This window comes from Ananas comosus, linkage group 23 (assembly GCF_001540865.1).
Source record: "Ananas comosus cultivar F153 linkage group 23, ASM154086v1, whole genome shotgun sequence".
Classification (NCBI taxonomy): Eukaryota; Viridiplantae; Streptophyta; class Magnoliopsida; order Poales; family Bromeliaceae; genus Ananas; species Ananas comosus.
The window spans coordinates 2,182,872-2,196,522 of NC_033643.1; the positions used below are offsets into that span (position 1 = coordinate 2,182,872).

The 13,651-nt window shown below is 42.2% G+C and overlaps 2 protein-coding genes across 2 annotated transcripts; both read right to left on the reverse strand.

The window, feature by feature from the left end:
* Positions 1,656-3,951, reverse strand: LOC109728350 (L-type lectin-domain containing receptor kinase IX.1-like). Its single transcript, XM_020258738.1, has one exon. The coding sequence runs from the start codon at positions 3,949-3,951 to the stop codon at positions 1,831-1,833; it is 2,121 nt and encodes a 706-aa protein (XP_020114327.1). The 3' UTR covers positions 1,656-1,830.
* Positions 9,120-11,309, reverse strand: LOC109728351 (L-type lectin-domain containing receptor kinase IX.1-like). The gene is made up of 2 exons (XM_020258739.1): positions 10,420-11,309; positions 9,120-10,378 (listed from the first exon to the last, which is right to left on the reverse strand). Exons 1-2 carry the CDS (start codon positions 11,307-11,309, stop codon positions 9,214-9,216), a joined length of 2,055 nt encoding a protein of 684 aa, XP_020114328.1. The 3' UTR covers positions 9,120-9,213.

Sequence of the window (13,651 nt, forward strand, 5' to 3'; positions counted from 1 at the left end):
GTCGTCATACCGTCGGCCGTGCCGTCGGGAGCCATCGTCCCGCCCTTGACTCGCCTCGTCACTCCAATCGCCCGTCACTCCCTTCTGAGCCCTCGTACCCCCACCGTCGTTCTCCGTCGCCGTCACAGTCGTCCTCGCAACCCATTAATAGGTGTAATTGGTCAATGATGCACCATTCACTATATGGTGAACCCATTAACCTTACACCATAATATAATGGTTATAATTGGACATACATTACGCCATTTACACCATTGGAATTATACACTTAATGGTACTATGATGCACATTACCTATTGAAGAGAAGCAATGAAGAAGCCGAGCGCGCCGCTGACCCGCCCGCCGCCGCTGCGTGCACGACCCAGCGCCGACCCGGCCCCGCACGCCGGCGTGCCGCGCACCCGCGCGGAGCACGCCTGCCGATCAGCGCCTCCCCCGCCGCCCGATGTCCTCAAACGGACGCTGTCGGCCCGCGGCCGGGCGTGCTCTGAGTCGGCCGCCGACCTCCAGCCAGCCAGCTGAGGCACGAGGTTCGGCGGCCTGCGCGATGGCGGAGTGGCCAGCGGCCGACGCCGGACGCATGTCGCGGCGTCGCCTGGCGCCATCCGGAGTAGCTCCGCTCCAGCGCCGGCGACGAACTTCCGCAAGAGCCTCTTCCTCCGCACGCCGCCGACGCGCGACGACCGCGGCGGCGGACGAGGGGCTCGACGACGGAGACGACAGGTACGGCAGGACATGGGGCCGCCGCCGCCATGGCGACGGTGGGGGTGGGCTCGGCGGCGGCGGCGGGGGAGAGGAGGAGGGATTGCGGGCGGTGGAGAGGAGGGTGAGGAAGGAGGCAACGGTGAAGAAGGAGGGTGAGGAGGGAGGCGACGTCCGATCCGCCTCTTTTTTTTCGGCGAGAAAAAAAAAAAGAACGACAGAAACGAAGAGGAGAGAGAAAGAGGAAAGAGAAAAAGTAATAAGGGTATTTTGGTCAGTTTGCTGAAAAAGCAGACCGAATCTGTAAAAACGAAAAAGATGGCCCAGTTTTGCAAAAGTCCAAAATAAGTGGATTTTTTATGCAAATTGGCCAAAAAACAACATAGAAAGAAAAAAAAAAAAACAGAAGAAACAGAAAAAGAGTACAATAACAACGAAAATATGAAAAGACGAAAACACGATAACAAGCGTCAAAGGAAGGGTGCAACAAACGTCCTCATCGCCCAACTCTATGGCACACTCCTTTATTAGTACTTCGACACCCAACTCGTGCAAGAGATTTTACGCTAGGTTTTGGATAACTTTTAACCATTTTGAAATCCATCTCCCCAACTTTTTAAAGCATAAAATCATCATCGGAACTTTCAATAAGTTGAAATCTATCCCAAAATCATCAATATGTTGGGGAAAAAAAACAAAAGAAAAACAACATTGAAGTATTATCTAGCTACTGCATCAGTATTTCGAGAGGGTCCTTTGAAAGCGAGTAAATCATCTAAATTATCTTTTACTCTAGTCTATAAGAAAATGGCCTTTTAACTGCATTTGGGCATATTTATAAAGTGTAAATGATTGTCTAGATTTTCATCAAAAAGCGACTGCTTGACATGCCACTCTTATTTATATAAAAAAAAAAATGCAATACATCATATAAAAATAACCTTCCTCGGAAAACAAAGCTACGATTGGCACTATTGCTTTGTATCTAGTACCATTGCTGAGGAACGTAAAGTAAAATCCGTATTATTTCCCACAATAAGACTAAAACATCAAAACACATATTAAAGAAAATAAAGAAGAAGAAAGGTAACAAATTGCAACATGCACAATGTTGAGTTTTATCAACTATTATTTAAGTAGCCGAGATGAGGAGGATTCAGATGCAGCGGTCGAGTTAGTAGATACAGAAACGGCGCAAGCCGATGCTCCAGTGGATGACGATGAGGTGTAATTGAAACTTGATAGATCCGCCGGCGGCGGCGCGGTCACCAGCCGCATATTCGGAGGAAGAGCAGGCGACGGAATTTCGAAGCGCAAAACACCGATCGCTTGTTGGATCGTCGGTCGTCGGTTATAATCTGGGTGGGCGCACCATAACCCCACAACCATCAATCTCTCCATTTCTGCTTCTTCAAAATTGCCGTTCAGACGCTCGTCTGCTGCTTCCAGAACCGATTTCCTTCCGTACAGACTCCAGACCCACTCAACCAGGCTAACTTTGCTCCGAAACTCCGTCTGGACTAAGCACTTTCTCCCGCAAGCGATTTCGAGTAAGACGACTCCGAAGCTGAAGATGTCGGTCTCCTTACTGGCCTTTCCGGTGATGAAGCATTCAGGGGCCAGGTATCCCAAGGTGCCCGCCGGAACCGTTGTTTGCGAGCCGCGGTCGTGGTCGACGAGCCGCGCCAGCCCGAAGTCGCCGAGCTTAGCGCCGAACGACGAATCCAGCATGATGTTGCTCGACTTGATGTCCCGGTGCACCACGCACTGCTCCCACTCGGTGTGAAGATACAGCAAAGCGGAGGCCAGGCCTTGCGCTATGTCGTATCTCGCCGACCACGGCAGTAGCCTCTCTTTGCTGTAGAGATAGGAATCTAGGCTTCCGTTGGGCATCAACTCGTAGACCAGCAAGAAATCTCCGCGTCTGTGGCACCAGCCTATGAGCTGCACCAGATTCCGATGCCGCAGCCGGCTTATCGCGTTGATCTCGGACGTGTACTCCTTCAGTCCTTGTTTCGACTCCTTGGAGATTCTTTTGATGGCTACGGGAAGGTTTGCGGACCTCAGGAACCCTTTGTACACGGAACCAAAGCCTCCCTGCCCAAGCTTCTCTGCCTCGTCGAAGTTGTTTGTCGCGGCAGCCAATTCGCTGTAAGGAAACCTCTGGGGTCCCCTACCTCTCTCGAACTCATCGTCGATCAGATCATCCTCATCGTCCATGCCACCTTCTTCTTCCTCTGTCATGTTGACTTTCTTACGCGATGAAAGACAGCACCAAACTGCCGCGATCAAACAGGACAGGGCGATTATGCCAGCGGCCGAGCCGGCCACAACTCCGACATAGTTACTTGTGCCAGAGTTAGTCAACGACGGAGGGGCCGGTTGTGTTGGCGGGCTTGTTGGTTGTGTTGGTGGGCTCGTAATCATAAGATTACTCTTCCTTTCCAAAGTTGAGTTGAAATTCCAGTACAGGATCTGATGCAGCTCGACGGCGCCGCCGGTGGCGGCTGAGAAGCCCACGGTCACCTCCTGGGGAAGTATTGCCTTCAAATCAACAAGGCAAGAGAGGCTGAAAGATTTAGTGTAGTTCGGATTACCATCGTAAGAAAGCAACACACTCAGATATTTCGTAGTGTTATCGTAGGCGATTGACGCGGTCGCACGGGTGCCGCTTCTGGTGATATTCGGCAAGTCCTCGTACACCGTAGAGTTGATGGAATTGATATCAATACCAACATGACAGGCGCTCGGATCCCAGTCATTCTTGAAGGTGTCGAACTCGACCGCCACCAACTGGTTCTGCGTCGAGTTTAGTGCGGTTCCATTGTCGAAGAGGCTGAGGTAGCCGCCGCCGTCGAATCTAGGGACCACCGACGGGGAAGGGGAGAGGAAGAACGCTAGTCCGTCCCCGTAAGCGCTCGCGTCCGTGGCTTGGATGATGAAAGAGAAGCTAGTGTGAAAGCTAGCCACCTCGCCGGTGGCGTCGTCCCAAAGAAGCACCGGATTGCTGTACACCGCTCGGCCCTGGCTGTTGCTGATGGAATCGCTCGAGTCCTTCGAGAGGTTGATGACAGTGCGGTTCCAGACGGCGTCAGCCTGGAGTTGGATAAGCGACATGTTAATTTCGGGATCGGAGAAGTTGAAGCTGAAAGAGAGGGGTGTTGCAGGTGGTATGATAAGATGAAAGATGGTGATGCAGAAGAACAAAGAGAGGAAGCACTTATCAGTTCTCGATTTGGTGGAAGCCATATAGTCGTAGTCGTTTGCAATGCTCGCTTCTAGCAAATTGTTTCTCTATATTAAGCTTGGTACGAAGAGGATTGGGCTCGGCATTAGTTGACCACGAAACTAACTTTTTTACAAAATATTTTTAATTATATAAAATGCTATAGTAGAAAATTAACAATGGGAGTTAGTTAATTATTATCATCTTTTAAGGTCCAAAATGTGTGTTTGCTTATTGGTCGTGAACCAACTTGCAATAATAAATAAGTTAAAAAGGGAGTACTCGATAGTTGAGTCTACTTTGATGAAAGCGAAATAAGTAAAAGAGTAGACAATTACGCATGAGTCCAACCTGGCAACATGACTAGGACGTAACTAATTACGCGCGCCTTGCTAGTAATAGCTGTAATTAACGAGTTAATTAAAGACTACAGGGATACACCCTTTTCCATGCGTCGTGAGATTCAAACTCAAGATCTACCGTCTGAAATAAAAGCGGGCAACAAATTATTCTAAGGCTTAGTTTTATATTGAGGTATATCTAACGCTTTTATATATAATGAAGTTGAGGAAAAAGTATATAGGGATATGTTTCTACGTTCTCCAGTAAGACAGCAAAAAATATATCGTAACCGACTCATCGCGATATGCGGAACACAATTACATGCGAAAACAAATAGCATATTTTTTCAACGTACTTTCTCACCACACGTAATGTAATCTCCCCGCAATCCCAAACGAAGCCTAAATAGTAACTGAAAATTAAGTAAAATTTTATGTTACACGTATATAAAGCCGTCGAGTTTGACTTGAAATTATTCCTTACTATTATAAGTACTACTTTCCAAAAAAAAATTCTAGTAGGGGGCTCCTAAGCAATGCCTCGTTGGAAAGCACATATTTAATGCCATGCATTAGTTTTTGTTTATATTTTAAAAAGATTAATTTTGATTTTTTGTATACAAATCCTAATTTATTCTAGACAGGCAAAACATCAGTAGACAATATTTTATTAGGGAGCTTTCGATTTGCTGGCATATGTTAATTCTTACACATATCTTAAAAACATTAAGTTCGATTTTATTTTATTTTTTTTATGGATTCGAATCTGTTTTAGAACCCTATAGAGAAAACGATCCAAATTGGGAGAGTAACTTTTGCACAGGAGCAATGTTGCCCCTACACTTTTAGACTAGGTCTACATTTACACCCGACCAACTTTACACCCCATAGATCTTTCGTCCCCTACTCGCAATGGTGGAGGGGAGTGTTGTACTGCCGCGACATTTTCAAATGCAGTGTGAGCTATGACCTAGGAGGCAGTAGCGACATCAGGTTGTGGTTAGATCTCTGCACGGGAGAAACCCCCTTACGCACGCTCCTCCCGAATATATTTGATCATATCAGGCACAAGGACACAAGGGTGGCCCAATGCTGGAACCCAAACGGCTGGCGGTGGCGTTACATCTGTCGGAGAACTACGGGGGCCCCTCAGCGGCTTGGCGTAGGCAGATCACTCTCCTCAAGGGAATGCTTGGGCCGTCCCGTCCCACCAACAAGGCGGACACGACCAAATGGCGCTGGACCCCTAGCTAACAATTCTCCGTCAGATCACTCTATTTGTTCCTCACGGATGACGGTTTACGGGATGATGCGAGTTCTGCTATATAGAAACTTAAAATCCCGGTCAAAATCAAAGTATTCCTTTGGTTGCTTCTGAGAAATAGAATCCCAATGGCTGACCGTCTACATAAACGTGGATGGATCGCGGAACAATTATGTGTGCTCTGTGCCGCTACCCTGGAAAACTGCGACCACCTTACAACCGCTTGTGTCTTCACTCGATTCCTACTCCTCTGCGTGGACGGCCCGAATGTCTTGCTTGAACCCTCGGCAGAGGCGACAGAGCTGTGGTCTAGATTGCTCAGTTTACCAGACTTCCAGAGAAGATTTGAAGCCTTAACTCTAGTCACAGCGATTTGGTACTAAGAGGAACGACTTCATTTTCCGAGCTAAGCTCCCCTACCCTCCCTGTGCACTTGAGCGCGTCAGACTCCTGGTGTCTGACTGGAAAACGAGTATCTAGTAACTCTGCCTACGCTCTCCGGTCTCTTGGGCGTCTCCTTCTTTTTGCTTTTGTACTTTTACTTACTTTTCGTTTTTGTCCCGCCTTGCTTTTGTACTCTTTACTTACTTTATTCTCACTTTTCATCCCCTTTTTTTTTTCTTTAGGAGGCCCTTACTGTCTCAATTTTGTAAGCCTAGTTCATTTTCCTAATGAATGAAGCAAGTAACTAGCTACCATTCTCTCAAAAAAAAAAAAAAAAAACTTATCTAATGGCTCTTATCTTTTACTAATCTTATTATTTTTTCAATTAACAACCCAAAAATTTTTTGTGAACCCTAGAATGCATAGATTGTAAGATAACAATTATATATAGGCGGAAAGGTAGCATTTTTCTTTGCATAAGAGTAATTTGGATTATTTCATTCTGGTGAAAATAGTTGTGTAATTAGTAAGTCGTTTAGGAGAGGACCGGTTGAACTATTTGATAAACTTTAAATAATGTAATTGTCAAAATTAAAAGTTCAAAAATTGTAATATTCCGAACGACGAGCAGCCGCCAATGATGAGATCGCTTTGAGGCTTAGTCGGCGACGAGGATGATGGTTGGATCGGATTCAGGTAATTGGGTGAGGGAAAGGATAGTAGAAGGAGAATTAGAGAGAAGAGATGCATCAGATATTAGGAAATTGACGAGAAGAGGGGAAGAGAAGGGGAGAGGGAGAGAGAAGAATGAAGAAAGAAAAAGAAGGCTTGGGGAGGAAGTATTTTATATTAATTCTTTATATTCATTAATTAATTACATTGGCAGGCTTATATAGTCCCCTTCCCTAATTACATGATTGAAGTAATTATGTTAGCCTAATTAATAGAAACATGACTGTATGAGCTTGGCTACTATATTTTTTATGAGTATAAACTCTTTTTAACTCATAAGTTTTCGGCCGTTAGATCTACCCATTTGATCATTTCTATCCGTTATGTTATAATATTTAATCAATCACTCACTCAATTCTAGAAGACCACTATCATCCTAATCGAAAATCACTATCATTCTAACCGCACATTCTTTCGTCTAATGATCGAAATTTATGAGTACAAAAGACCTACACTTATAAGAGTATAGTAGCCCTAGTCATACTATATTAGCTACAGAGAAACTACTGAATAAATGGGCTGAGTTGGGCTCATTCTTCCATGGTATTGGGATGATCCCATCGGGCTCGTTAGGAAAGCGAGCCTCTCAAAACCGATAGAACTTGACTGTCCGAATTCAAGTCTGCTATTCGTCCGTTGGCAACTCGCTGTCCAACCACCCGCTCTGAAGTCTGAATTCACCCTTCTCTTTATTTCTTGGATCGCCTAGATCCTGTTGGTTCTAGATTCTTCTACCCTAATCTTCTTCCTCTCTTCTACTACTACTTCGTCGGCTCTCTCTCTCTCTCCTCCGCCGCTTCTCCGGCGCCGCTCTCTATACCAGTGCACTAGGCAGTTACAGACGCCTATTTGTAAAAAAAGTTGAGAAGATCTTTATATATTTTACCCCCTTTTTTTTGGCAATGTTTTGTTTTTGATAGGTTCTAAGACATCATATGTTAGAGAACTGAGAGATTATTTGTACTCTAGTTTTTTTTAAAAAAATGTCGTAAGTATTATGTGTTAAATCAATATTTTTTTGAGGTTTATTTAATTTTGAAGAGAAAAGCCTATAAATTATTTTTTACTCCAGCCTTCCGTATGAGAAAATGGTCTTTTAGGCTGCGTTTGGTTCGGGTATAAGTAAGAACTGCTAGTTCTAGGGATAGGTACAAGTTCAGGTATAAGCAGGAACTAGACCAATTTTGCGTTTGGATAAAAATTGGGTTGTTCCTAGGAATAAGGTAAATAATGTTTGGATGGTTAGATTGGAACAAGAGGAATAAGAGTTATAATTTGAAATTAAAATTATATTATGTAATTAATTAACATCAAAATATTACTTAAAAATAAATAAAAATTAATTATTAATAATAATTATTATTAATAATTAATTATAAATAATAAATTAATAATAATTTTGATTATCTAATTATTAAGAATAAAAATTATTAATAATTAATTATAAATAATAAATTAATAATAATAATTATCTAATTATTAATATTTAATTATAAATAATAAATTATTTAAATTATTTAATTACTAAAGTAAAAAATAATAATTTAAATATATTAATTAGATTAATTAATAATTTACTGCCATTAAAATTAAATTTAGATTTTAATTAATCTTGTTCTCATTAAGGAACAAGCTTGTTCCAGGAAACGGGTGGAACAGCAGTTCCAGCTTTATACCAGCTAGTTCCAGATTCCCGGAAACTACTGTTCCCGGGAACCAAACATTGCGTTTGGGAACAAAGGGGGGAACAAGGGCTTATTCCCCCCCTTGTTCCCGAACCAAACACTACCTTAAGCCCCAAGTCTGAAGCCCAGTTGTTCACACTTCCAGCTTTTCTTCATTTCTGGTAAAATCAAACGAAATGGATGACATGTTAATTTTTCTCTTAAAAATAAAAAAATATCAAATAATCGTCTGCATTTAGACCTATTATATGTTGCAAATTAATGACATGCTATTCTTACACGTGCGCAAAAGTAAAAAAAAAAATCATTTTGCATTAATTCAACACAAACGCTGTCACTGGGATTATTGAGAACTGTTACTGTTGTTCACCTTTTCCCACTTCGAGGAGAATAGTATTGAGAATTCTATTTCGCAATCCCTTTTTCCACTTCGAGGAGAAGAGTACTGAGAATTCTATTTCGCAATACTGATGTAGTTTATTAAGAAAGACAACATCAATATTTCTAGAGGGTCATTTTGAAGAGAGAAATCCTATAATTTATCTTTTACTCTAGTCTATAAGGAAATGGCATTTTTACTGCATTTGGGCATTTATAAACTGCAAATGGTCGTCTAGTTTTAGATCTATAAGCAACTGCTTGACATGCCACTCTTGTTAAAAAAAAATTGCAATACATCATATAAAAATAACCTTCCTCGGAAAACTAAGCTACGATTGGCACTATTGCTTTGTACCTAGTACCATTGCTGAGGGACGTAAAGTAACATCCGTATTATTTCCCACAATAAGACTAAAACATCAAAACACATATTAAAGAAAAAAAAGAAGAAGAAAGGTAACAAATTGTAACATGCTCAATGTTGAGTTTTATCAACTATTATTTAAGTAGCCGAGATGAGGAGGATTCAGATGCAGCGGTCGAGTTAGTAGATACAGAAATGGCGCAAGCCGATGCTCCAGTGGATGACGATGAGGTGTAATTGAAATTTGATAGATCCATCGGCGGCGCGAACATCAGCTCCGGCATATTCGGAGGAAGAGCAGGCGACGGAATTTCGAAGCGCAAAACACCGATCGCTTGTTGGATCGTCGGTCGTCGGTTATAATCTGGGTGGGCGCACCATAACCCCACAACCATCAATCTCTCCATTTCTGCTTCTTCAAAATTGCCGTTCAGACGCTCGTCTGCTGCTTCCAGAACCGATTTCCTTCCGTACAGACCCCAGACCCACTCAACCAGGCTAACTTTGCTCCGAAACTCCGTCTGGACTAAGCACTTTCTCCCGCAAGCGATTTCGAGTAAGACGACTCCGAAGCTGAAGATGTCGGTCTCCTTACTGGCCTTTCCGGTGATGAAGCATTCAGGGGCCAGGTATCCCAAGGTGCCCGCCGGAACCGTTGTTTGCGAGCCGCGGTCGTGGTCGACGAGCCGCGCCAGCCCGAAGTCGCCGAGCTTAGCGCCGAACGACGAATCCAGCATGATGTTGCTCGACTTGATGTCCCGGTGCACCACGCACTGCTCCCACTCGGTGTGAAGATACAGCAAAGCGGAGGCCAGGCCTTGCGCTATGTTGTATCTCGCCGACCACGGCAGCAGCCTCTCTTTGCTGTAGAGATAGGAATCGAGGCTTCCGTTGGGCATCAACTCGTAGACCAGCAAGAAATCTCCGCGTCTGTGGCACCAGCCTATGAGCTGCACTAGATTCCGATGCCGCAGTCGGCTTATCGTGTTGATCTCGGATGTGTACTCCTTTAGTCCTTGTTCCGACCCCTTGGAGATTCTTTTGATGGCTACGGGAAGGTTTGCGGACCTCAGGAACCCTTTGTACACGAAACCAAAGCCTCCCTGCCCAAGCTTCTCTGCCTCACCGAAGTTGTTCGCTGCGGCAACCAATTCGCTGTAAGGAAACCTCTGGGGTCCCCTACCTTTCTCGAACTCATTGTCGATCGGATCATCAGCGTCGTCCATGTCGCCTTCTTCTTCCGCTGCCACAGTGGCCTTCTTACGTGATGAAAGAAACCAACAAATTGCCGCAACCAAACAGAGCAGAGCGACTACGCCAGCGGCCGATCCGGCCTCAACTCCGACATTACTTCTGCCAGAGTAAGTTGATGACGGAGGGGCCGGTTGTGTTGGTGGGCTCGTAATCGTACGATTACTCTTCCTTTCGAAAGTTGAGTTGAATTCCAGTACAGGATCTGATGCAGCTCGACGGCGCTGCTGGCAGCTGAGAAGCCAACGATCACCTCTTGGGGAAGTATTGCCTTCAAATCAACAAGGCAAGAGAGGCTGAAAGATTTAGTGTAGTTCGGATTACCATCGTAAGAAAGCAACACACTCAGATTTTTCATAGTGCTATCGTAGTCGATTGACGCAGTCGCACGGGTGCCGCTTTTGGTGATATTCGGCAAGTCCTCATACGCCGTAGAGTTGATGGAATTGATATCAATACCAACGTGACAGTCGCTCGGATCCCATTCATCCTTGAGGGTGTCGAACTCGACCGCCACCAACTGATTCTGCGTCGCGTTCAGAGCGGTTGTACCGTCAAAGAGGCCGAGGTAGCCGCCACAGTCGAAACTAGGGACCACCGACGGGGAAGGGGAGAGGAAGAAAGCTAGCCCGTCCCCGTAGGCGCTTGTGTCCGTGGCTTGGATGACGAAAGAGAAGCCAGTGTGAAAACTAGCCACCTCGCCGGTGACGTTGTCCCAAAGAAGAACCGGATTGCTGTACACCGCTCGGCCTTGGCTGTTGGTGACGGGACCGCCGCGCGTGTCCTTCGTAAGATTGATGACGGTACCGTTCGAGGAAGCGTCGGACTGAAACTTGATATTCGACCCATAAGTTTCGGGATCGGAAAAGGTGAAGCTGAAGGAGAGGGGTGTTGCATGTGGTATGATAACATGAAAAATAATGATGCAGAAGAAGAACAAGGACAGAGAGCACTTAGTTCTGGAATTGGAGGTAGCCATAGCCGAGCGTAGTTGTTTGCAATGCTCGCTTCTAGCAAATTGCTTCTCTATATATGTAACTTGGAAGGAACAGGATTAGGCTAGATCTGCGTTAGTTGACTACGAAGCTAGCGTATCTCACAAAATATTTTTATTACATAAAATGTTATAAATTTTGCATGACGAAGGAGATACAGATTATATATGTAGGAAGTTAACGACAGGTGTTAATTAATAGCACATCAACCTCTAATTACATGGATACCCTCCAAAAATTATTAATATCAAAATTGTGTCCAAATTTAGTAAAATTATCAAAACTATCCATTTTAGTAAAATTATCAAAACTATCCATTTTACTTATATTTCAAAAAAAAAAGAAGGGAAGTACCCATTTTATCCCTCTCACTCTTTTTTTTTTGAGAAAGAATCCCTCTCACTCTTACAACTATTTTTTTATTTGAGAGATAGGTAGCACGCTACCCGCTTTATTTATTTCATTTAGAAATAAACTTAGCTGAAAATGTGAATCAACTAGGATTTGAACCTAGTCTCGGGTACTAACCACCAAGCCTTTTGCCACTTGCTCTAGAGACGGTCGGTCTCTTACAACTATTATAATACATATTTCATTACAAAGATAATTAATGTATATTTATTATAAGTATGTTTTTTAGTTTAATTTAATTAATTTAATATGTTTTTATTTTATAGTTTAATTTGATTATTTTTTGAAAAAAAAATGACTATGAGTTTTTCTTTCATATTTTTCTTTTTATGGCTTACTTTGATTATTTTAATTATTTTTTCATTTAAAATAGGAAATTATCAAATTATTTTTTCAAAGATAAAATAGAAAACTATCAAACTATATATAACATAATATAAAGATTTAAAAAATAATCAAAGTAAACTATAAAAAGACAAATATGAAAAAAAACTCATAGTAATATAAATTAAAGCTACAATAAAGAATTTTCAAACTACATCTAGAACAATATAAAAATCTTAAAATAAATCTAACAAAAAGTATCTAATTCTTCCATTTGTAATTAAACAAATAAAATGAATATATACTAGTTAAATGAAATAAAATAAAGACATATTAAACTAGTCAAAATGAAAACATATTAAATTAATTAAATTAAACTAGAAAAATACTTATAATAAAAGCATATTATCTTCGTAATAAAATATTTATTATAATAGTTGTAAGAGTGAGAGGAGTAAAATGGGTATTTTAGCCCTATTTTTTTTAGAATACAGTTAATATGGGTAATTTTGATAATTTTACTAAATTTAAAGAATATTTTTGATATTAATAATTTTTGGAGAGTAACCATGTAATTAGGGGTTGATGAGAGGGCACCTATGAAATTAACCCTGGTTAATATTATCATCTCTTAACATCCAAAATGTGTGTTTGCTTATTTGTCGTGAGCCAACTTGCAATAAATAAGCTAAAAAGGGAGTACGCAATAGTAAGTCAACTTTGATGAAAGCGAAATAAGTAAAAGATTAAACCACTACTAAGTCAATATATAGCGTGAGCCCAAACTCATTGGCAACATGATAAGTGTTGGGAATCCGGTACTCGCCCCGGCCCCGGTACCGAATCTCGTGAATCCGCAACCCGCTCCGATACTGACTGCTGTGGATTCGGTACCGATTGTTGGGATTCGGCAACGGAAACATCAAATCGAGTTTTTACCATAAACCTGTCTTCTCAGCAAAAACTGATACAATCATAAAAGAGAAAAAAATATGCAGATAAAATAAAATTCATTAAATAAGAGAAGATTACACCTGACTCCTCTTCTGCACAGAGTAGCTACAACCCGAGCCCTCTTTCTGAATCTCTTCTACCCTTCTCTCGTCTTCTATAAAATCCACAAAGAAGACCTCTCCACGTGCACCCGTGCACAAGGTGCACTAAAATAACTCTCTCTCTCCTTTTCTGTCTCTGGTACGACACCCTAATGGTTCCAGCGGTACTACCCTAAAAAAAAAGAGAGCCACAATACCTATTTATAATGCTCAACTTAAAACGTACCCCAATCCTAATATATTTAGGATTCATACTTTAATTAATATCTAAATATATCTTAATCAATCTCTAATAGATTTAAATATTAATCCTAATCTAGTTAGGTTTATTTTCTAATTAATATTTAAATCATGATTTATCTCCAACAAATTTAAATATTAATTCTAATCCAAATAGGATTCAATTACAAATCTAACCAAATCATAACAATCTCCACCTTGGTTGGATTTGTAATCTTCAACCGTCACGTCGAGCTCACTATGCAAGCTCCACCTTGAGCTTGTCTCCTCCGCTCGATGTCGCCGCATCCGCCGGT